Raw genomic sequence first — 24,135 nt, 5'->3', positions numbered from 1 at the left:
CAAATCAGGCTTGGAAGGTATTGCACAATTGGGCCATGCAAGTCGATACAATTCAATCCTATCCCAAATTTCAGCATCCACACAGGCAGTTTTGCTGGTCTCATTAGCAAAGATTCACGCAGGATGGAAATAGGCCATTCAGCCCACATCCACACCAACCAGTGAGCACCCATCTGTACTAATTCCCTCTTCCAGCACTTGGCCCATAGCCTTCTATGCCCATGTGATTCAAGTGCACATCTAGACACTTCTTTATGTTATCAGCAACTCTGCCTCCACCATTCTCTCCAGTAGTGCATTCCACATTCCAAGTATTCACCACTTTAGTGAAGGTCCCCATAAGATCCTCTCTATCTCTTACCCTTACCCTAAATCTAACACCAATGGACATATTCTGAATAAAAAGATCCTTCCCCGCAAGAAAGTCGAATGTAATGCCCTTTTCCCTGATTTAGTCTCTCCCTTGAAAATAGGCCTCACTCCAGGTAGGAAAGGCAAATTTTCATTTGTTGTCTTGATTGAGAACAATTCAAGACATTTGACCACAGTTCTCAGCTGCATCGACACCCATGGTCACATTAATCCGGGGTTAACCACTTGATTAGCAGTGAATTAAGGTTTGACTCAGAGCCAATCACGATCCTGAATAATATTCAGCTCATTTCGGCACTTAAAATATTAGCATGTTTAACAGACTTCATGTTTCACACAGATAGGTCCACTCACCTGAGAAGTATTAAAACCAGTCCTCAGGACGTAGGCAGCACACCCGTTATCCACAGCTGAGGAAGTAATTATAATAAGAGCAATGCTAGTGGATAGCCAAAAATAAAATGCTATTTGCTATGTGAGCACAAGCTAGTTAAACATATATAAAGTCAGTAAGATGAACAAAAATTCTGGTTACAAAATGCCACATACAATGTTACAGCTCTTCAAGTACCAAAATTGGTTGTGTGATCAGTAAAGAAGGTTGTCTAAGGTTACAACAGGATCAAAATCAACTGGGAAAATGGGCAAAGGAATATCAGATGGAATTTAACTCAGGCAAGTGCAAAGTGATGTATTATGGCAAGTTAAACCAGGGCAGGACTTACACTGGGCCCTGGGGAGTGTTGTCGAACAGAGGCCTAGGGGAACAAATACATAGTTCCTGGAAGGTGGCAACATGGGTAGATGGTGGTGAAGGCGGCATCTGGCACGCATTGGACAGGGTATTGAGTACAAGAGTTGGGACGTCATGTTACGGCTGTACAGACTGCACTGGGAATGTTGTGTGCAGTGTCACTGTACTATAGGAAGGATTAAGCTAGAGAGGGTGCGGAAAAGATTCACAAGGATGTTGCTGGGATTGGAGGGTTTAAGTTACAAGGAGAGACTGTTTACCCTGGAGTGAAGGAGGCAGAGGGGTAACCTTCTAGAGGTTGATAAAATCATGAGGGGCATAGATAAGGTGGATGGTCACTGTCTTTTCCCCCAGGATAGGGGAGTCTAAAGCTGGAGAGCATAGGTGACAAGTGAGAGGGGAAGACTTAAAGGGGACCTGAGGGGCAAGTTTTTCCACACAAAGCATAGTAGGTATACCAGATAAAGTGGTAGAGGCATGTACAACTACTACATTTAAGAGGTTTGGATAGGTACATGGATAGGAAATGTTTTGAGGGATATAGGCCAAATGGGACTAGCTCGGGAAGGCACTTTGGTTTGCATGGACGAGTTGGGCCCAAGGGTCTTGTTTCCACACTGTACAACTCCAGGACTCTAACTTGTCTAAATTTTGGAACTGTATCATACAGGTATTGCACAGAATCTACAAATCTGTATCCAGGTACAAGGACTTTGAATGAACTTAGTTCAAGTGAGAGAACTGCAAAGTTGCAAGTTAAACTTTGCCCGTTTATATCTGGCTAACCCTCCATATTATGTTTTAAACAGTTATATCGGGTTAGACAACAAGCCAGGACAGACATTTGGTGAAAAAGTGACAATAGTTGATTGCCGTTGCCACTGTACAGGAATAGAATTTGAATTATTTAGAATTCTGTGACCCACATAAATAAATTACATCAATAAGAGCGTGTATCATGTTGGAAAACTAGATCACTGAACTGAAGGCAAATGTGAAAGGTAAGGAATTTACTTGAAAAGTAAAAAAAAACTTGGTAGTGTTATAAAGAGCAACAAAATTGTTTTTTTTGGTTACTGAACGAGATAAACTGACCAAAGTGCTGAATTCTAATCCTTGCTCCCACTTGCCCACCTCCTCACTTGTGTACAGTACTATTATAAAGTACAGAAATAAACCAGAACGTGGATGGAAGACTATATACAACACTTAAAAGAGAAACTTTTCAATCACGTAAGCAGAACAATAATATTAACATTATTGTAATGGCAGAAGCAATAGTGGCTTAGCAAATGTGCAGTGTTTCCTTGTACTTACGTTTGAGTCCCGCACTAGATTTTTGAGGTGGAGTATGTTGAACTACTTTGGTTCCCCCAAATATTACATGCAGCTTTGAATCTGATTGCAAGTCCAGTATGTGGTTTGGAGTAATGTCTTCCACTGGTTCCTATGAGAATCACCACAGCGAAAATGTTACTTTTTCCATTTTCTGGACTTTTAATAAGAAACTGAAGAATCAACAGGGCACTGCAAAAACTTTAGACAGTTCCTGGTGACGTATCTTGGTCACCAGGTGAACTAGCCACCTTTGCACAGAAAAACCAACATCTCATTGCCAGTGGACCAGTACCAACATGCACTTGAAAAGTTCCTGTCTATGAACATACCTTAAGCATACATAAAGTACTCTTCTCCTTGCCATCAAAAACTGCTAAGGTCAGCAATAATTGGTTCAAACTCCATTCCCGTTGCAGCCACTTGCTCCAGGAACAAGAAACTGCTCCCCAGTTGTAATATGGATTATAAAATATCAATAGCTTGCATTTTATATAAAATACAGGAATCAAAAGTTGATGGGCATGCAGGGGAAAATGAGTTGTGGGACCATAGGGAAATAATGGAGAGGGGAGTAGGAGTGTGGGATTGTTCTGCTGATAGCTGGCAGGGACCCAGCGAGCTGAATAGCCACCTTCTGTGCTTTTAATAAAAGTGCTGCAGATAGTTCCAGCAAACTGGGATTGATTTCAGCATTGTCTGTGGGAAGACTGCACATTCTCCGTGACAGTGTTCCCTCTGGGTGCTCTAGTTTTCTCTCACATCCCAAAGACATGCGTCTGTTAGGTTAATTAGCTACCGTAAATTACCCTTTGTGTCTAGGTGGCCAAGAGAATTGGGGGGATGGGGGGGGGGGGGGGGGTGGTGGTGGCAGCAGTGGGGGGGTTGGTTTGGTGAGGATTGTTAATCTGAGAGAACAGGTATCAGGGAATTTAAATGGGGAATGGAACTGATAAGATTATTCCAAGAGGCAGCATAGACTAGATGGGCTGAATGGAATCCTTCTAGATCACAACAGTGTCTTTTCTACAGTAAAATTATTGCAAGATACTTCATAGGACTATTAAAATTTAACAGTCGCAAAAGGAGATATTAGGACTGGTGATGAGATCCAAGTGATCTTAAGCAGTATCTTAAAGAAGGGGATCAGTACAAGTGTACAGAAGGGAAAGAATTCTTGAACAGCAGGCTTGGGCAGCTTTATGTGGGCCCCTAAAGGTGAAGTGACAAGATAGATTGCATATGAAATTAGAATTGGACTGCAAAGATATGAGGGCTGTAGAGTTACAGAAATAGGGAGATGCAAAATCATAGAGATTTTAAAACATTTAAAGTGTCGTGAGACCAAGTGTCGGTGTACAGACAATAGGAGTTAAGGGCAGCATTTTAACTTGAGTTCAAATTCAAAGATTGCAAGATGAGAGCCCATTGAAAACTATTAAAATAGCCAAATCTAAAGGTAACCAAAGTGCAGACAAGGACTTTAACAAGAGGCAGGGCAGAGCCAATGATGTTACTGTGGAAATGAGCAATCTTTGTGACAGATTTGTGGTTGTAGGCTCAACCTGATACCAAGTAGGAATATAAAGTGCAACAGACAATCTGGAAACACGTACACCTTCTCCCTTACATACTAAAAATTTGTTTAATAATTGCCAAATATGCCCCAATGAAACTGCTTAGCAGGTAATTAAATAATTTTTAATTAGTAAATATCAAATCCCTATTGTATAACTGCTCTAAATTAAGGTTTCTGTTTCTAAACTTTTAATGATCATTCAAATTATCACCCTAACACTGATGCCATACCTTCATCTGTGGAACAGACTCTCCTGTTAGCATAGCTTCATCTACAATGCATCGCCCTCTGAGCAACAGAACATCACAGGGAACCAGATTCTCATGAGGTGAACGACCTAGTCCAAAATAAAGCAATACAATTCAAACTAGAAGGATAATGGCAGGCAGCAGACAACAGATTAGAAAAACTTGTAATTATGCAGTGCCTTTCACAACTTCAGGCTATTCCAAAGTATTCTTCCACAACTAATTACTTTTTCTGAAATGCAAACAATGTTGCACAATAGGAGGATTTAAACATGGCGCCAATTTTCACACATTATGGTCCGGTAACTACAAAATATTGAGTCAAATGTTTGTCATACTTTACTCTCCAATCACACCACAAATGTTTTTTGTGATTTTGGTTGGGATGTCAATATTGTCCAGGGCACAAGGAAGCTCACTGTTGCATTGAAGAGAAGCACCCTGTGGACTGTAACTTTACTGACAATTCCCCAAGTCAATTCAGAACTCCTGAAATTTAAGTTGGTACAAGAAACATGAAAAATGAGGGGAAAAAGAACAGCCTCCACATTTTTTTCAATGACTACAAGCACATTGAGATTAGGTTATGCTAGTTTGACCCTTGTCCATGTATGATTGGCCCCCAAGCATTTAGCCACCCACCTCTGATATTCTCCCTTTTCTGAATCTTCACTTCTCACCTCTTAACACTTTGAACAAGCTTTTGGTTAACTAGTTTTCCCAATATCCCACATGTTCATCTTCTATGAATAAAAACCCAGGTAACAGGACTCGAGGGCTTCAGTCAGATGGCAAACCTAAATTCTGCAGGTGTCTCAAATCACTGAACCACAGTTTGAGACTCCCTTCTCCAGGATGGAACAGATAGCTCTATATTGCTGTAATTTGGAGTGTAGTTGGGGGACTTGAAATCAACCCAAAACAGTTCCCAAAAATCAGTGTCTCAAGAGTTTCAACATTCCAATATAGGAAATATATATATATATATATATATGCGCATCACAGACACCAGTCTCCCCTCCTTGGACCCAGGACATTCTCTCTTCTCTACTCTTCCATCGGGTAGAAGATACAGGTGCCTGAGGGCACGTACCACCAGACTTAAGAACAGCTTCTACCCCACTGTGATAAGACTATTGAACAGTTCCCTTATACAATGAGATGGACTATGACCTATGACCTCATGATCTACCTTGTTGTGACCTTGCACCTTATTGCACTGCACTTTTTCTGTAGCTGTGACACTTTACTCTGTACTGTTTTTTCTACCCGTACTACATCAATGCACTCTGTACTAACTTGATGTAACTGCACTGTGTAATGAATTGACCTGTAAGACTGGTTTGTAAGATAAGTTTTTCACTGTACCTTGGTACAAGTGACAATAATAAACCAACACACACACACATCTATATATATATATATATATATATATATATATATATATATATATATATATACACACACACACACACACACACATATAGGTTTACTGGATAAGTTTTGTTTAAATAAAACACCCACATGGTCATAACTTGCTTAAATAATATTTTCATATTCATTACAATGATTTAAGTACTTGCCTATTGAAACAATGTCGCCAGGAATGAGCTCATCACTTGAGATCTGCCTCCACTTTCTGTTCCTGTAGACCTGGAGGAAACCAAAGCAAAAAAAAACTGAACTTTAGTGGGGACATACTAGTGGTACAATGAATCTTCCCGACTGTCAATCACATCAGGGGAAACCAGCATGAAGTGAATAAAGAAACTAATTCCAGTATTCGTTCAAGCAGAGACCAACACAAGGTACATGCAGAAAGATGGGCTATTCATAGCATAACCAAATCTTTTTACATTTGATTCAAGTTGAATCTCTCTAATTTCACATATGAATGTTGTAGATGCATTGAATCTAATTAACTAGCAAAGAAACACACATGTAAAGGATCAATAATTCAGTCAACCAATGTGCTGGCTTGCTGTTCTGTGAAGTGACTTCACATCTCCTTCAAGGGTAGAAATGATCCTTTGTGGAACCACTGTTTACACCCAGCGCCAAGTAGGAATGGCTAACTGGCATCCGTCCCTTGTACAGCATGAATTGGCAGAGCATATGCAGAATGGAGTGCTTTCAGATCAGAGTAGGGAAAAATAAAACTTTAGTTAGGCAACACTTGGAGGATTGTTTGCAGTTCTGGTGGTTGCATTACACAACTGATGTGGAAGCTTTGGAGAGGGTTCAGGAGGTTTGCCAGGATTAGAGAGTATTAACTATAAGGAGAGGTTGGATAAACTTGGATTGTTTTCTCTGGAGCGGAGGCCGATAGCATCTGATAGAAGTTTATAAAATGATGAGAAGCATAGATAGGGTAAGCTAGTCAGTCTTTTTCCCAGGGTGGAAATGTCAAATACTGGATAGCATAGCTTTAAGGTGAGAGGGGGAAAGTTTAAACAAGAGTTACAAGTTTTTGTTTTATGTACCCAGAGTGGTAGATGCCTGGAATGTACTACTGGGAAGGTGGTAGAAGCAGATACAATAGCAACTTTAAGAGGAATTTAGACAAGCACATGAACTGGTAGGGGATGGAGCGACATGGACCATGTGCAGGCAGATGGGATTAATTTTAGTTTGGCATCATGGTTGGTACAGTAAGAGTGGGCCGAAGGGCCTGTTCCTGTCTGTACTGTTCTATGTTCTATTGCAAAGGGGGCTTTTTTTTCCTGCCTCTAACCTTTTCTGTACCTTTAAGTTTTTGGTGGGGCAGAGTGAGCCAAACTGTGTATCAAACTCATGCTGCCGTCTTATGGTGACATGATCACAAAATGAAGTATAGAAATGCCATGCATCTCATAGAAACACTATTAAAATTGTGTTTAACCATGCCAATAAACTATGATGCTACCTGGATCTCTAATGAAAAGAGGCACAGCCAGCATCATTTCTGGCTTCCCCAACCTTGTACTAGTTGAATGTTAAACAACCATACTTATATAAACCCCTACCTGGATCATGTAGGGTTTGTTTCCCATTTTCCGGATCTCTGACATGTTCCTCATTTGTTGCTGCACCAGGGAGGCTTCGAAGGCTACCAGCATGAAAAGGGTAAAGACACTGTAATACCAGTATTCATCCAAGCACCACAGACCCACGCAGAACACCTGCAAAAAGGACAGACTTATAATATACCCATCATTGTATACCCAGATGTCAGATTCATTGCTAAAGAGGGCTTAATGCAAACATTCAAGTCCATTGCACACTGTTACCAAGTTACACTGCAGAGTGGAAAGCACTTTAATTTCCTCACTGAATTTGAAGTCAACAAGAGATGTGCTTGCACATACCACCAGACTCCTCATGGCAAGAAAACACCAGAGAATTCTGGATTGGAACAGAACTACCTTTAGTGGTTGAGTAGCAGTTATGCTTTAAAAACTTCAGTTACCATCAAGAAGAAGATTATTTTTATATATTTACTACACAAACAAAATTCCAGGTTATTTGTACAAGAGATAAACTGCTGCCAGGGCTAGGGAGGACTGGATTCCTCCCAAGAACTTGGACAGGTCATCTTTTCATGCTTTCTGCTAAACATGATAAAGTCCTTGGTGCAGACAAGCAGGTACCATCAAGACCTGGAATCAATCGCACAGATTAAAGTGTTTTTGTAGGGTTGGAATCCCTACTGTCACAAAACCTTTTTAAATTGCTTCCAGCTTTCACTCAGGGCTAAGGATATATATTCCCTGTGCCTGGCTTCAGCCAGGACATTTCTTTTTCATGTGTACCCCCAGACAGAATATCACTGTCTGTGCACTTCAATTACCAAGTCTCCTGCACTATAAATAACACATTAGAATCTAACCCTGGCTGAATGATTTACACTAAAATTTAAGCAGTACAGATATGGATAATTTTGTGATAGCTGGTGTGAGAGGTATTAGGAACAGCTAACCTCTAATCCATCTTGTGTCATAGCTCATGAACCATGCAAGGCGAGTAGGTGTAATCAGAGTTTGAACCAATGCCCTTGCAACAATAACTTGCACTGGGGAAAGGGTTTGCTAATCTGACAAGGTGCATGCAATATTCAGACAGAAATAAAATGCCAGAGGACAGAGAGAGACAAAGAGTACTAGAATAAATAACTGTTCCGATGTAGGAGGGATCAGTCAGAGATGAAAGATAAAGCCGTCTAAAATGAGTTTGCCATACATGTAGCGTGGTAAAATGGTCAGACAGCTTCAGGGATACAACGTCATAAAGGTCTCAATATATTGGGAAAAAAACAAATCTGGCCCCAAGTACTGTAGGGGTTGGGTGTTTGTGGAAGAACTTTATATCCCAAAAGTTCTCTATTCACTCAGGAAAGAAAGATTGGGTGGGAGGCTGTACAGAAACTGATAGTGGCACTGCACAAGAATAAACAGGGCAGAAGTAGGATATGTGACCCATCTAACCTGCTCAGCCATTCAATATTACGGCTGATCCTACGCCTTGTTCACCTTCCTACCTGATAGGCAAATTCAAAAATCTGTCAGCAGAGAGGGTGGGGCCAGCAGTTGGAATAAAGGAATTACTGTGTTATTAGGTGTATATTACAGGACACCAAATGATAGGAAAATGATAGAGAAACAAATTGCAGAAAATTATAGAAAGGTGCAAAACTACAAAGATGAACAGGTCTTCCATTGTCCCAACAGTCAAATGGTATCTACGTAAAGAGTAGGATGAATTTCTAGTGTACAGTTTTGATCACAGCATTTCTAGCCTAAACAAGGCAGCACCGGTGAATTAAGATATCGTGACCAAAATACAGCAGATGGAGAATGTAGGAGGAAATGATAAAATCTTTAGTTTTAGAATAGTCATGGAAAGGTTACAATGCAGCATCAAAATACAAAATTCAGTCTAACTTCAGTGAGTTGCATGGGCATCTAGCCTCAATGGGCTGCAATTTAAAATTATTAAGCTAATTACCATCTAAACAATGGGAGGCAAAAAAGGCAGAGCATAATAAAAAGAATGAGTAGAAACATGCCCACAAGTGGAGAAGGGAGGATTTCCTAAGTTATAGTTCTCTCGTTTAATCTTAAAAAAAATGTAGTGGTTGAACTACTTAGCAGGTCAGGCAGCATATGTGGAGAGAAATGTTGCCTAATCAAGTATTTCTAGCATCCTCTTTTTTTTACAAATTGCCAGCAGGTACAATTATTTACTTTTCTCTTAGTCATTTAACCTCCATGCTAAAGTCAGAAAAGAGCAGCTTCCAATAATTGAAGTCCATAATATACTTAAAAACAAAGCAAAAAAGTCTGCAGAAGGTACCTAAAAGGAATAAAAGAGAATATGAGAATAGATTAGTTGCTAACATAAGATGGGAAAACAGAGGGACAGGCCAATGGCATGGCTGAGCGAACTACATCAGCTGGTGGAAGGGTCAACAACCAATCACCTTAAACCTATGACAAATTTCTCTTCATTTTGCAAGTAATGATGATCCAGAATTCACTGGTTGAAAGGGTAACAAAAATTCAATCATTGCTTTCCCAAGCAAGTTTGATAAATAATTATAAAGCTATAGGAGAGACGTGAGTAATCGATCACTGGGTTGGTCTTGTTGAGACCAGGCATGCGTACGATGGGCCAAGGCCAAATGACCTCCCCTTCCTTGATGCTGTATCAATCTGATGATCCTATAATGGGAGTTGAAATATCATATTACTTTTCCACCTTTCCATAATGCTGGTTTTATTGGTGGACTCCAATTATTGTAAATCCTTGGCAGCAAATGGAAATGTGTGGATATGGACAGACCATTTCCCCATCTCAACCTGTAACACTTAAAATAGATTTACCTCAATACTGATTGCATTATTGTGCTATCTGCAAAATATTTCTCAGGTTACAAAGCCAAAAAGATGTACTAAAAATGCTTTACACATTTAGGACATTGTAAAGGCACCCACCTGAAAAACAAAGAAAGGGGCTGTGGCCCTCTCTTTGAAGAGTTGCATAAATTCAGGGACCACCATTTCAGCCCTGACAAATAAACAAACACATCAGAAATGAGGACAAATGCTGGATCATATTATAAAATCAACACCAGACACTTTAAATACCTGGGTGTATAAGCAACCCATGATCAGTTTAGCAGGAATCACTGGTTTGTTTTTAAACTGTATTTCAAACTTTGTTCCATCCTATTTGAAATAATCTGAAACACACCAGGATGATATTCCCAAAGTGTCCTGGCAACCTAATCTAATGGCACAAATAGCTTTGAAACATTCAACAGCAGTCCACGCTGCCCTGCTTTTCCTGGATCAGAAACAAAGGAGGACTGTATCTTGAAAACATGCAATGGTAATTACATTATTCCAGTAAAACCATGCGTCATTTATTTGAATGCTCCAAACTTCTAGATCACAGCATAGCTATCGATCCAATTAAAAACTTTGAGTTATTGTGAAACATGCTATCAAAAACATTGAAAATTTAAAAAATGAACACACATAGGAAAAGCATGACACTAAACCATTCTAAGATGTAGACTACCCAATCCTCATCTTGCTACCCTGAAGCCATTTCTCTCCACACAAGTAAATGGAGTTGCTGTTTTTATATCTAACTTGCTGCATGGTCGGGAGGGAGATTCCCTCGGTGCTGGGCAATTAGCACAAGTTCATTTTCTGCTGAAGTCAAGAAATCACTGTAAAATGCACCTAGCAAGTTCAAGATCTCTGAACTTGGTGGCACTAACACCAAGGTTACTAGACCATGAGGGAAAGAGTAGGAGAATGGGACTAATTGGAGGGGCGCAAACACAAGCGGTGAATAATCGAGTGCATGCTCTCGATGCTGATTACAATTTTACTTTCATTAGTCTGTGTCAAGGAGGCAATTGATTTAATGATATGGATCCTGCATGTGATGCACGATTATAATTCAAAGGGAGGCTCAGTTATGAAGCTATCACCATGATGGCGAAAGAATCTTGTGCACAAAAATAAAATTGCACACAAGCCACCAAAAATTTAGTTATCCTTAAAGGTGGAGAAATATACACTACTTTAACTATTGCATTAATACAATGATACCATCCATCTTCAGAGTCTCCCCAAGCTTCAGTACATACTTGTTTGTACCATATTTCTTTTCTGCAGCTTTCAGTTCCGTTTCATCCTGGAATCCCTTGGCAGTCTGGTAAAACTGGAGCTGAAAATCTACTGGGAAAGCTACTGGAAGGAACTCATTTTCATCTTCATCATACCAGTATTTAATCTTCTGAAACTCAAAAGAGATAATTTTCTGATGATTCTTGTCCTGCAAAAAGAGATAAAATTGTTTAGGCATCAATGTGTAAACACTGAGACTGATGGCTACAACAGATGGAAAGAAAAATAAAGAATACAAAGAGGCCACCATCAACCAATCACCTCGGATCCAACCAGGCACTCAACACTCAAAATGACTGCTTCAGTTGTACCTAAAAATCACTCCCTGCCCAAAATTTAGTAATGCAAATTTCCAAATATTCAATTCACCTTTGATTGAAACTTCATTTCAGACCTGTCAGAAAGTTATTTAGAATTACTTTTCCCTTGTTTAATATTTTTGCTTCACTAACACATCTTATTTTTAATACTGTGAATTCATCTTACCACTTACTAGCTCAGTACCAAACACTGCATAGCTGATGATCCGCCAGATCTTTCCACTGACTCGTGCTTGCCTTTTGCTGCCATTCTTTGCACCCTTAGCTATGGAGGCATCCCATTTTGAAGTGCAAACATCATTAACTATACCCAAGATTACATTGCACTGTAAAGAATCACAGCCTATGGATTTATGCTTCTCTGTTCTGGAAATTTACAATAAGAGTGCAAGAAATGGAAGTGTAGGCTATCAGGTCTTTAGAATCTGTTCCACCATTCATCAAAATCAAGGCTGATCTTCTACCTCAGGGCCATTTTCCTGCATTATCACCACATTCCTCAACTCCCCTAATATCCTGAAATCTCAGTCTCTGCCTTGATAAGGAAACCATTAAGCCTCCCTTACCTTCCAGGGTAGAGAGCTCCAAAGGTTCACCTGCTAAGAAATTTCTCATCTCAGTACTAAACAGCCTACCCCTTTTTTCAAACTATGTTCACTGGTGCTAGAATACTCAGTCAGGGGAAGCATCTTTCCTGCATCTCGCCTGTCAAGCCCTTCAGGAGTTTCACAGGTTTGGTCTGGATGCATCACCTGCCCCACAGCAGACTTGACCCGGTTGGCGATGGCCTTGGACAGGATCTTATAGTCCACATTCAACAGTGAAATGAGTCTCCAATTCCTGATGTGCTCCTTCTCCCCCTTCTGATCGTCAATGAGGGTAATAATGCCCTTCCTCATGGAGTTTGACATTCTGCCAACCAGAAGCATAGCATTGTACACTTTCAGGAGGTCTGGGCCTATCCAATCCCACAGAGGAGAGTAAAACTCTGCCGGTAAGCTGTCGCTTCTGAGAGTTTTATTCGTGCCAAAGGAACAGATGGTGCCAGTCAGCCTCCTCCAGGGTCAGTGGGGATCCAGACCCTCCTGCTTGCTGTTGTCTAGCACCTCCGTGATACAGAACAGGAAATTTTGGGAGGCTGTGCTGTCTGTGGTCTTACTGTCATACAGTCTGGCATAGAAGGATCTGCAGATCTTCAGTACATCTCTCTGAGAGGACATTACTGAGCCACCCTCTTCCTCGAGGCTGTGGATCAGAGTTCTCCTGTGAACCTTTTGGAAAACAGGTCTCATCCTGTTCCACAAAGCGGACTCTGGATCTGAAGATGATCTTTGAAGGTTCAGAGGCAAAGAGCGCAGCTTGCTGGCTCTTCACCTCTCAGAGTTCCTCTCACATCCACCCTCCTCGACTGCATTAGAAGTTGTTGCAAGTCTGTCTGGAATTGGCACAGTTCCCTCCGATTCTGTCTAGTTTTCTGAATACCTTGGAGAATGAAGAACTTCCTGATGCTCTCCTTGGTTGCCTCCCACCAGTGAATTGGGGAGTCAAAGAGGGGCTTCACAGTTCCCCAGCCTGTGTACTCCCTCTGTAGTTCCTTGATGTTCTATGGAGTTAGCAGTTTGGCATTCAGCTTCCACGTCCCCATGCCTGGCTTCAGGTCCCCCTGTAGGTGACAAGAGGCTTGAAGGAGGCAGTGGTCAGAGAAGAATGTGACGTCGGTGGATCTGGATGTGACTGCCTTTGATGTGAAGAGGAAGTCTATTCGGAACCATACTGAGCTGTCCATTCCAATCCAAGTGTATTGCAGCTGTGTTGCACCATCTCTGCGGTCCTTGGTCTGATGGCCTTCCTGCTTGCAGTTGTTGCAGATGACTGCACTGCATTGGGCTGCCACATATCCAGATTTGTTGCAGTTACGACACAGTCTGGGTCGTCCTGCATATACCATGTACCACAGTTCCCTCCAATAGCAAACACTGTGGGAGGGTGGATGATGGCACCCTTAGCTTGACCTTCACCTGGCACTCGCTGGTCCAGATCCCAAAACAAGTCTTTGACGTCCACGCAGCTTCCTGCTCCTCGACGTAACGAGCCAGGAAGGTGAGGACATCCACAACAGGCACATGTGGATTGTTATGTGTTGTGCACTGTTATCTCATGCTCTTTCTGGGTGGTGAGGATGAAGAGTGGCCACAGCTTCAGCAATGACAGTGGACCCACATTCCCCCCCTCCCTAAAGTCCAGTAGCATCTTCTGCCAACCCACTGGGTACTTGAACATAACTTCAAAGTACCCATTACCTGGGTAGTCTTGGAGACAGAAGATTTCCTTTACCTCAAACTTGCAGCACTCCAGTAGGACCTTCTTGATCAAGAGATCACTGGTGAAGGGGTTCTCTTTGCTGAGGTCCTTCACTGCAATACAATCCCCGTTCACTCCCCTATGCCAAGCATGCCATCCCTGGAACCAGTTGAGAACTTTCACTGCACTCCATGACAAGCATCTCCTTTCTTGGGCAAGGAGACCAAAACTGCACATAACACTCCAGGCATTGTCCACAAGGCCCTATGCAATAAGATTTGCCTAGTTCAGTAATCAACCCTCTTGTCACAAAGGCTGTTAACCCTCCTAACCATTTATGTCTGCACACTGGCCTTCAGTGACCTGTATACATCTCCATTTAACAAATATTCTGCTTTTGATTTGTGCATCAAAACAGTAACTTCTCAATTTTTGCACAACATATTCCACATGCCATGTTTTCACCCACCCACTCCTGAAGCCTCTTCACATCCTCCTCCCCCTAACTCACAATCTGAGTTTACTATCAAGGGCAAACTTGGAATTAAGAAATTTCATCCTCAGCCAAATTGTTGAAATAGATTCAGAGTAGCTGAGAAAATGAATCTATTCCACTTTCATTTTCAAAATTCCATTGCAATTTAAGCTAGAATTGTGAAGAACTACAAACACTTTCAGCCACACGCACAATTAAAGAATCAATTGCATACCTGGTCATGTTGAAGTGGCACCAATTCAGGGGACCCATTGTTAGGGGTAGGAACAACCTTGGCCCAGGTTGCTTTGAAAGGATTTGGCTCCTGTAGCACAAGAAATCAAAACAATTGGAGTCACTGAGTGATCAGATTTTTTTTTTGCTTGTTGTCACCTGCTCCTTCCAAGCACACAATATTTGCTGTTCGTCATGCCCAAATTGTTACCTCAAAATACTGATTAATTTTGCTTCTTCAAATAACAATCCCTCCCTTCTCTCAATATGCTGACGCAGACCTCAAAGTAGACTCCACTTCCTTCAGTGACGGACAACTCCTTCCTCCCTCTAATACTTTCTCTACAGAAACCCCACCCTATGCTTAAAGGTGTGCCTTTCTCCCCCTCAGATCTCCACCCCATGCCAGCTTCTCCTCCCTCCCAGGGCTGCTTAATTGCCCACCACCATTAATAACAGAATGTGGCAAGACTGCAGAGCTGAAAGCTTTTGGTTGTAGGATTGTGGCTCTATTACACACTACTTTAGCTATTTAGCAAGCATGCATTCTATGTTGCAATTTTACCAGACCGGCACCTCATTTTAGTATGTCCGGTCCTTTCCTACTCTAATCATCTGCAATCCTCAATGACTCACTGGCCTACTCTCTTGACAGCAATAGCAGTGGACACAAAATAGGTGTTCCCAGTGTGAAGACTATTCTGTCTAGTTTAACAAGTCCAAATGATTGATTAAGATTATAGCCAATGGACAAAACAGACCATATCCAAGTGTTCTCTCGTGAATACTGTATTGCCCATCCCTTAGTCTGATATCAACCATCAAGAATAATTTTCTGGAATTTTACAACAAACCTCAAGACACCTTGACAAATTTGCAAGTCATCACAATCTCCAGTCATTTGGTAAACACTAATTGGTTAAAACAGAATTTCCTTACGTACAAAATATAGATTAGCTCCTAACCAAGCGATGTCAAACAGAAGTGATCTTCAACTTGGAGTACTACATATCTGTTCTACAATTGAAAACAAGTGCTTATTGCACTTGGTTTACAAAATATCAACTCTGGTCTCTCTGTAAATGCACAATACACTGCAACATAACACTGATCACCCTCTGAGCTGTTCCTTTGGATGACTCCAGTTTTGTGAGATCTTGTGGTGGCTGATGAAGCCAATGTAGGAACCACAGAGATCACACAGAAGGGGCACAAGATGATCACTTGCACTCTGTGCTCCCAACATACAGTATAGACTCAAGGTTCTCAATACCCTGCCGAATCCTTCTTCCCCACTTTGAGCAGTCATGGGGCAGAAGTTTCCTGGAGTCAGTAGGGACATTGCAGTTCTTGGAGGTGGCTTTGGGCATGTTTTGCGATGTTTACCTCTAGCCACACAGAATAGTAAAACATTGTCAATTTGGAACTCCGAACCTTGCTGGTGCCAGACTAGCAGATTTTCCAGATTGTTGGGTGTTATTTACATTAATACTCCAACACACTTAATTCACTTTACTTTAGATGTCACACAACAGAATGATACATGTCCCAGTGAACCCACTGAAGGGCAGGGACTAGGGCCTTGGTGAGCCAGATACCAAACTAGCAGGATTTCTGAGCAGTCAGATAGACTACTGGAGTTTCATTGTAATCTCTCCCCATTAGAGCTCAGAATACATTGGGCATTTCTGGAATCTGCATGCTTCCTTTACCCTTCTGGTAGAAATGCCTCTAGATGTCTGCCATAGGTAGCTCAGGTCTCAGAGGCATAAAGGCAAGGTCACTTCTGCCCAGTAGACCAAGTTCAAGTTTAATGTCACGAACATACATAACCAGAGTATGAATGCCATGAAAATTATTTATGCAGGAGCAACACAGTACATTACAAACATGACAAACAAATTACATAAACTTAACATAAATTATACATTACTTACAGGACAAAAATAAAAATACATATAATGACATTAGTGCAAGTTGAGGGAAATATAGTCCGAGGTAGAATTAGGGTGTTTCAAGTCAGTTCAAAAACCTGATGGAAATGGGGAAGAAGCTGTTATTGACATTGAGGTCTGGGTCGTCAGGCTCCTGTATCTCCTGTCTGATGGCAGCAATGAGAAGAAGGCATCGCCTGGATGGTTGGGGGTCCCTGATGATGGATGTTGTCTTCCTGAGACATCACCTCTTGTAGATGTCCTCGATGGTGGGGGAAGCTGTACCCGTGATGGAACTGGCTGCATCCACCACTCTGTAGCCTCTTGCACTCCTGTGCATTGGAGTTCCCATACCAGGCAGGGATGCAACTAGTCAGAATGCTTTCCACTGTACATCTGTAGAAGTTTGTCCGTCTTTGCTGACGTACCAAATCTCCTTACACTTTTAAGTCGCTGGCATGCCTTCATGGTTCCACCTATGTGTTAGCACCATGACTTTTGTGCCAGGTCTGAGGTCTCAATCTTCAAATATACTTTTCCTCAAATCAACCAAAAACTGTGGTGGCACATTGATAACTAAATTCACCATTGAAGACAATGCCCATCTTCTCCAAGAGGATCTCCTTAACAATGAAGGTTCACTAATCTATCCATATAACTAATGCACCTTACAAAGCTAGTCAACCAGAACTGGATGCAATAAACCACCTGAGGGTGAACTTGCATTTTACAGGAGGTTCACCTTGACTTCCATACTTTTATGTACAAGAATGTAAGAATTTTAACAGGAGTAGGCCATTTAGCCTTGAACCTGCTCAATCATTCATCAACATCACAGCTAATCTACTTCAATGCCATTTTCCTGCACTATCACCATATCCTTGATATCCAGAAATCAACAGATCTCCCTTTGAATTAACTTGATGACTGTGCCTCCAAAGCCTTGCCAGGTAGAGAATTCTAAAGATTCATGCCCTGCTCAGTCTCCCCACCATGTCTGAAATGTATGAATTTCTCCTCCTTTCAGTCCTAAATTGCCTGCCCCTTATTCTGAGACAGTATATCCTGGTTCTGAACTCTGCAGCCAAGGAAAATTCCCGCTGTACCCAGCCTGTTGAGCCCTGTTAGGATTTAAGTTTTAACAATATCTCTTATTCTGCTAAACTTAACAGAAGACAGTCTGGTTTTACTCACTCTCCTACATCAAATCTGCCATCTCTGGAATCATTTTAGTGAATCTCTACTGCACTCGCTCTCTAGCATGGATGTCCTTTCTTTGACACGGCGCACAATACTCGGGTGCTTCTTATCAAGGCCTTGTATAACTGCATCAAGAACATCAACAACAGCCAATTTCTCACCATTTAACAAGTATTCCAATTCTCTATTTTGTGCACAGAAGTGAATAACTTTACATTTTCCAACAAAAGTTTGCATCTATGCTTCCATTTATTGAACTCACTTTTTAAAAAACATTCACAACCTGCCCTGCCAGAATCATCCACAGATGTTCATATGCCCTATTTTACCCTTCTCACTGTTCCCCACCAAATTGTAACACTTCACATTCTCAGTATTAGATTATCAGCCTGAATACACCTCATGTAAGACTATTACTATCACCTTCTGCACACACCACCTACCCCTCCCTACAGTTCTTCATTACCAAACTTCCCAAGTTTCAGTGTCAATCTCAAATTCTTCTACAGATGCTTAGAGGGTGCCCCATAACATTCCTTTTGACATCTTTGGCAATGACTGAGTTGGGAATACAGAACTTTTGTCAGAGTAGCTGGTGGTAGCATTGCTTTAGACAGAACACTGACATTTGTGCATTGATCATCCCATTGGATTCTGAGAATTCAAAAGCAGTGTTCCAAAATTCCCAAGTTTCATAGTCATAAAGGGTGTATGACCATGGCATTGTACACAGAGGTTGGAGTCCAGAAATCATGACTGTTGAAAGCATGGTGTGTTAACTTCCTAAAGACAGAACGTGCACACCTGACCTCGATATCTTCTTTCAAGCCTGCTCTTCATTGACGATCACCTCCTGCCAGGGATTACCACTGCATACCAAATGAATAGAAACCCTTTCAATCTTGCCCACCCAGTGTCATACCCAAAATTAAGGGGACACTTAAGCTGAGTACACTGATAACATTGCCATAGTAACCACCCCAAACATCTTTCCACATGCAAACAAACACAGACTCATCTATATAGGGGAACAAAGGTGTTAAATCAACCAGCCCCAACACAGCCTTGCATGAATTAATACTAGAAATGTAGAGCACTATGTTCACCTAGGAAGTTTTCATTGTACATATTGAAAGAAATAAAGCAAGCATTTACATAGTGCCTTTCACCACCTCAGGATAACCCAAAGAATTTTACAGCCAATAAGTACCTTCGTTGTGTAGGCCAATTTACACAGAGCAAGGCTCCAACAGCAGCAGTGAAATAAAGACAAGAATACAGCATTGATAAAACAGATAAAGGCACAAATATTGGCTGGAACACCAGCAATTTCTTCAGACTGATGTTAACCAAGAGTGCAGATGGAGCTATTCAAATGAAGTCTTCTTCATGGTGTAGCTCTCAGCACTGTCAAGGGATAAGCAACATTTCTTCCTCAAAATCTCTGAAGACAGAAATGACTCATTAGCAAGAGTGCTCCCACTGAGACACAGCCAACATGCACATTACAAGTTCTATATATGGATGCAGATATATCACATAGACGACTCTACATGAAGAATCCCATCCACCGTACAAGAGGGAAGATGGATTCATAAACCTAAACAAAACACAATGTAACCTTGCACAGTATTCATACCAAAAAAACCTGCACGCTGAAATAGAGAATACTATACCCAAATCTGAGATCAAGGAACATTCCACGAACAGATAAAAAAATTATCCACAAATGACAGCTATTTAATCAGCTAGAGGCTACATATAAAATATACACAAATGTATTTAGAGGAAAATGTTACCGGTCTTCAAGTATCTTGCCATTACTAAAGCCCTAGTAACAAAACATCCTATTAGCTAGGTTACTTAATTCATAGGAACCGTTAACTGCAACATAGTGCAAAAATGGTTAAAGTTTTTCAGAAAATTAGAATATATTTTGAAAAAAATTAACTATTGAGCAAAAACATGTTATATGCACTGCTTACATACACTTACCCAGTGCAGCACAAATGTCTACAATTCTATTAATATAAACTGTTCCAAACTAGTAGTATATTTTAAGCTTTGATTCTATATATAACTGAATATAACTGCACATTCCCAAGATTGTATCACAATGTACCTAATGAACAATCCCTTAATTCCTTTACCTCAGTTTACCTAGTGTTAAAAGTATTCCCTATTCATGATCCTGGGTATACTTGAACTGCATTATTTCCTACCAAGGTGTACATTCCCAGTTTTTCTTGCAGAGGGATCTGGGCATCTATTGCACAATTCACAGAAGGCTAGCATGCAGGTACAACCAGCGATACTTAAAGCTAGCAGAATGTTGTTTATTGAGGAATTGAATACAAAAGGAGGTTATGCCTCAATAACAAGGCTTTGGCAAGCCCACATCCAAAATGCTGTTTAAGGATGTAAATATACTGGAAGCAGTTCATTATTAAAAACAAAATCAGAAAATACTGGAAACACTCAGCAGACTAGACAGAATGAGCCACTTAAGGATCTGGTACCAAAGCGTTCATCCCACATGCTCCTTTGCCATTGAGCAGTCAAGGGCCTGGAATTCCCACAAGTTCATCAGGATATTACAATTTTTTTTAAAAAAAAGAGGCTTTGGGAACATCTTTGAATCTTTCTGTCCACCTCTGGTGGTCTCTACAAGCTTGAAACAGAGTGCCTGCTACAGGAGCCTGGATTCTAAAGCAAATGAACAAGTGATAGGAGGCAGAGATCGAGTGGACAATGAGAGACTTTTTCCCAGGGCGAAAATGGCTAACACGAGGGGACATAATTTTAAGGTGATTGGAGGAAGATACAAGGGAGATGTCAGAGGTTAGTGTTGTTTGGTGTTTTTTTTAAACACAGAGTGGTGGGTGTGTGGAACACACTGCCAGCACAGGTTGCAGGGGCAGATATATTACCGACATTTAAGAGACTCTTAGATAGGCACATGAATGATAGAAAAATAGGGGACTATGTGGGAGAGAAGGGTTAGATAGATCTTAGAGCAAGATAAAATGTCGGCACAACATCATGGGCCGAAGGGCCTGTACTGTGCTGTAACATTCTATGTTCCAATGTGACTACCCAGCAAAGCTGAGTGTAAACAAAGTCTCAGTACTGGGGATATTGACCTGGAAAAGGACATTGATGTTGGTTGATTTTTCCTGCCAGTTTATTTTTACACATTAGTGGTGCCCCACCATGCTTTGAGGTATCTAATGGAAGTCTATGTATCAAAAGTGTGCAGGAGGGTATGATTAGGAAATAGTCTATCCCTTTCAATCTGCGCTGTCATTCATCAAGTTCATGGCTGATCTTCTATTTCCACATAGGGTAGTGTCACTACTCTTGTATCCTTTAATTCCCTTATCCAGAAGTCTATTAATCTCAGTTTTCAATGAACTCAATGACTAAGATTCCACAACCCTGGGGTAGAGAATTCCAAAGATTCACATCCTCTGTATTAAGTAATTTCTTGTCTCAGTTCTAAGCAGCCACTCCGGGCTGCCCCCCCAAAATCACTACGCAAAAGATGTATTTCACTGTGTACATGTGACTAATAAAGATCTTATCTTATCCTGAGATTGTGACTCTTGGTTCTATTTCCCTCAGCCAGATAAACATCCTCCATGTCCAGTCTATCAAGCTCGGAAAGAATTTTGTAAATTTCTGTGAGATCTGCTTCATTCTTCTAAACTCAAGAAAATACAGTCCCATCCTACTCACTCTCTCATACACCAAACCCAGTCTGGAGAATCTTAGCTGCATTGCGTCTATGGCAGGTACATTCTTTCTTAGGTAAGAGACTAAAATTGTACCTGGAGTACTGTGCACAGTCTCACCAAGGACTGGAATATTTCCAATAAGACTTCCTTACTCGGGTACACATCCTCTCATAATAAAGAGAAACATAGCCAATGCCTTCCTAATTGCTTGATGCACCTGCACATTCATTTTTAATTATTTTGTGCACGCACACTATACAATCTCTGTTTTACAAATAGTCTACCTCTCTTACGTGGACATTTTTCCACATTACATTCTATCTGCCATGTCCTCACCCACTCAGCTTGTCTATACCTCCCAGAAGCCTCTTTACAACCTCCTTCCTACTCACAATCCCACATAGTTTAATAGCATCAGAGAAGTTGGAAATAATGCATTTGGCCCCCTCAACCTTATTGCTGCTATAGGTTGTGAATACCTCCAAGCACTAAACCCCTACAGTGTCCCACTAGTAACAGCCTGCCAAATGGATCCTTCTCGGATTATTCTAACTCTTTGCTTCTTGTACTCAGTACTCAAACCGTACCAGCATATTACCCCAACTCTATGTGCCATTACCTTCTTCTTGACACATGCTAAAATCCAAATACAACACATCAACTGGTTTTCCCTCATCTATTCTATAACCACATCTTCAAAGAACTCCAATAGGTTAGTCAAACACTACTTTCTTTCCATAAATGCATGCTGACTCTGCTCAATCTTACAATTCTTTTCAAAGCATTCTACTATCTACTTAATAGTAAGAAGTTGGGCTAATTGGTCAATAGTTCCTCATTTATCTCTCCCTCCTTAGTTAAAAATTACTTCCAAGCCACAAAAAAAAATACCAGAATTTAAAGTATTTTGGGAGATGGTAACCAAAGCATCGACTATCTCCTATTCTGCAAACACTTTTCCTCATTGAAAGCACCGAGTGCAGAATACTGTACTGATGGGGATAAATCACTGCTTCATTTGGAAATAATATTTGGGGTCCTGGACTGGACAGCAGGAAATTAAGAACAGGCATTGCACCTCCTACACCTACAACATAAAGCACAAGACAGTGGTGAGTACTGTTGTAGATGGAATAGTCAATCACAACAAACGAGAAAATGGCCCCCCTGAAAAGCAGGATTGAGGACACAGGTAGATGATGTGCCTGGTGGTGGTGTCACATTGAAGGTGTCAGTAAGGAGGATGATTGAATGTGGAGCCTTATGTAAATCATAAGGTAGTGAAAATCAAGCTCTCTAAACTCTTAGAGGACAATAGATTTTTAGATGTCAAGGCAATCAAGAGATATAGGGTTAGTGTAGGAAAGCGCTGCCAAGAAAAAAGATCAACTATAACCTTACTGAATGGCAGAAAAGGCATTAAGACCATTTGGCCCACTCCTGCTTTCATTTCTCACCTTCCTATTCCCCCTTACTGATATCAAGCTATTCTATAGTTCCTCAGTTTCTCTCTCCCCACCTCCCTTCTTGCAAAAACTCTACTCTAAGCACCACATAGACAAAAAATTTCTAGGAGGATAAATAAAACACCAAGGGAATTTTCAAAATCCCTTGAAAAAAGAATGCCATATTCTCTTCAACTCATGAGAACCCTAGCCTGGGATTGCTAAAACAATGGAGAAGTATCTGTGAAAACACCATGCACTTCAAGCAGAAAGAAAGAACAGCAAACGAAAGAAGGGCTGCTCGACATCCCAAACAACCCATCTCCCTCCCCAACAAACACGAGCTGTGCCAAAGACTGCAGATCCTGCACAAGACTCTTGATTCATCACAAAATTCAGAGCTTGAATGGAAGTTATCAACTTCAAGAGACCACTAATTAAGATGATACCTGCATTGCAAGTTACCCATCCTGGTACCCAAGTACAACTGCACAGTACTTTCCCTGTCTTTTTACCCAGGCTCACCCACAAGGTACTTCCAATAACCCTGTACTTGGCAACAATTATAGTTTATATTCCTAATCCTCATACCAAGATGTACTGACGGCATGTTTCTTGCCCTGAAACCAGGTATACTTACATTGTCTGTACAATTGATCTGTACAAATGGTATGCAACACAAGTTTTTCCACTGTACCTCTGTACAAGTGACAATAATAAACCAATACCAATTGTCCTCCTGCACTGCCTTCCCACACCTACTCCTTTTCTGCAACTTAAAATATATCACTTTGCTAAACTTCCCCAGTTTTCATGGAAGGTCATCAACTTGAAATATTAATTCTGCTCCTCTCCACAGAAGCCACCTAGCCTGTTGAATATCTCCAGCATTTTCTGATTTTACACCTGTACCACCCACACCCAGTCCCCATGCCCTTGCACACCCACACTATTTGCACCCACACTTTGTACCTTGGCACACCTGCACCATACACATCCAGTCCCTGTAACCTGGCACAC

At 41.1% G+C, this 24,135-nt stretch overlaps 1 protein-coding gene across 1 annotated transcript in view; it reads right to left on the bottom strand.

Moving 5' to 3' along the window:
* The window catches only part of atp13a1 (ATPase 13A1), an 83,597-nt gene that overhangs the window by 58,486 nt on the left and 976 nt on the right, over positions 1-24,135 (bottom strand). Inside the window, exons 2-9 of the mRNA XM_052042082.1 lie at positions 14,801-14,890; positions 11,430-11,617; positions 10,261-10,333; positions 7,294-7,449; positions 5,872-5,941; positions 4,271-4,377; positions 2,444-2,573; positions 727-782 (exon numbers count right to left, since the gene is read on the bottom strand). Of these exons, the coding sequence (XP_051898042.1) occupies positions 727-782; positions 2,444-2,573; positions 4,271-4,377; positions 5,872-5,941; positions 7,294-7,449; positions 10,261-10,333; positions 11,430-11,617; positions 14,801-14,890 (870 nt within the window). The remainder of the gene's footprint in view (positions 1-726; positions 783-2,443; positions 2,574-4,270; positions 4,378-5,871; positions 5,942-7,293; positions 7,450-10,260; positions 10,334-11,429; positions 11,618-14,800; positions 14,891-24,135) is intronic.

This window comes from Pristis pectinata, chromosome 31 (assembly GCF_009764475.1).
Source record: "Pristis pectinata isolate sPriPec2 chromosome 31, sPriPec2.1.pri, whole genome shotgun sequence".
NCBI classification, from domain to species: Eukaryota; Metazoa; Chordata; class Chondrichthyes; order Rhinopristiformes; family Pristidae; genus Pristis; species Pristis pectinata.
Note: the sequence above shows the minus strand (reverse complement) of the source record. Positions and strands in the feature narration are given on the sequence as shown.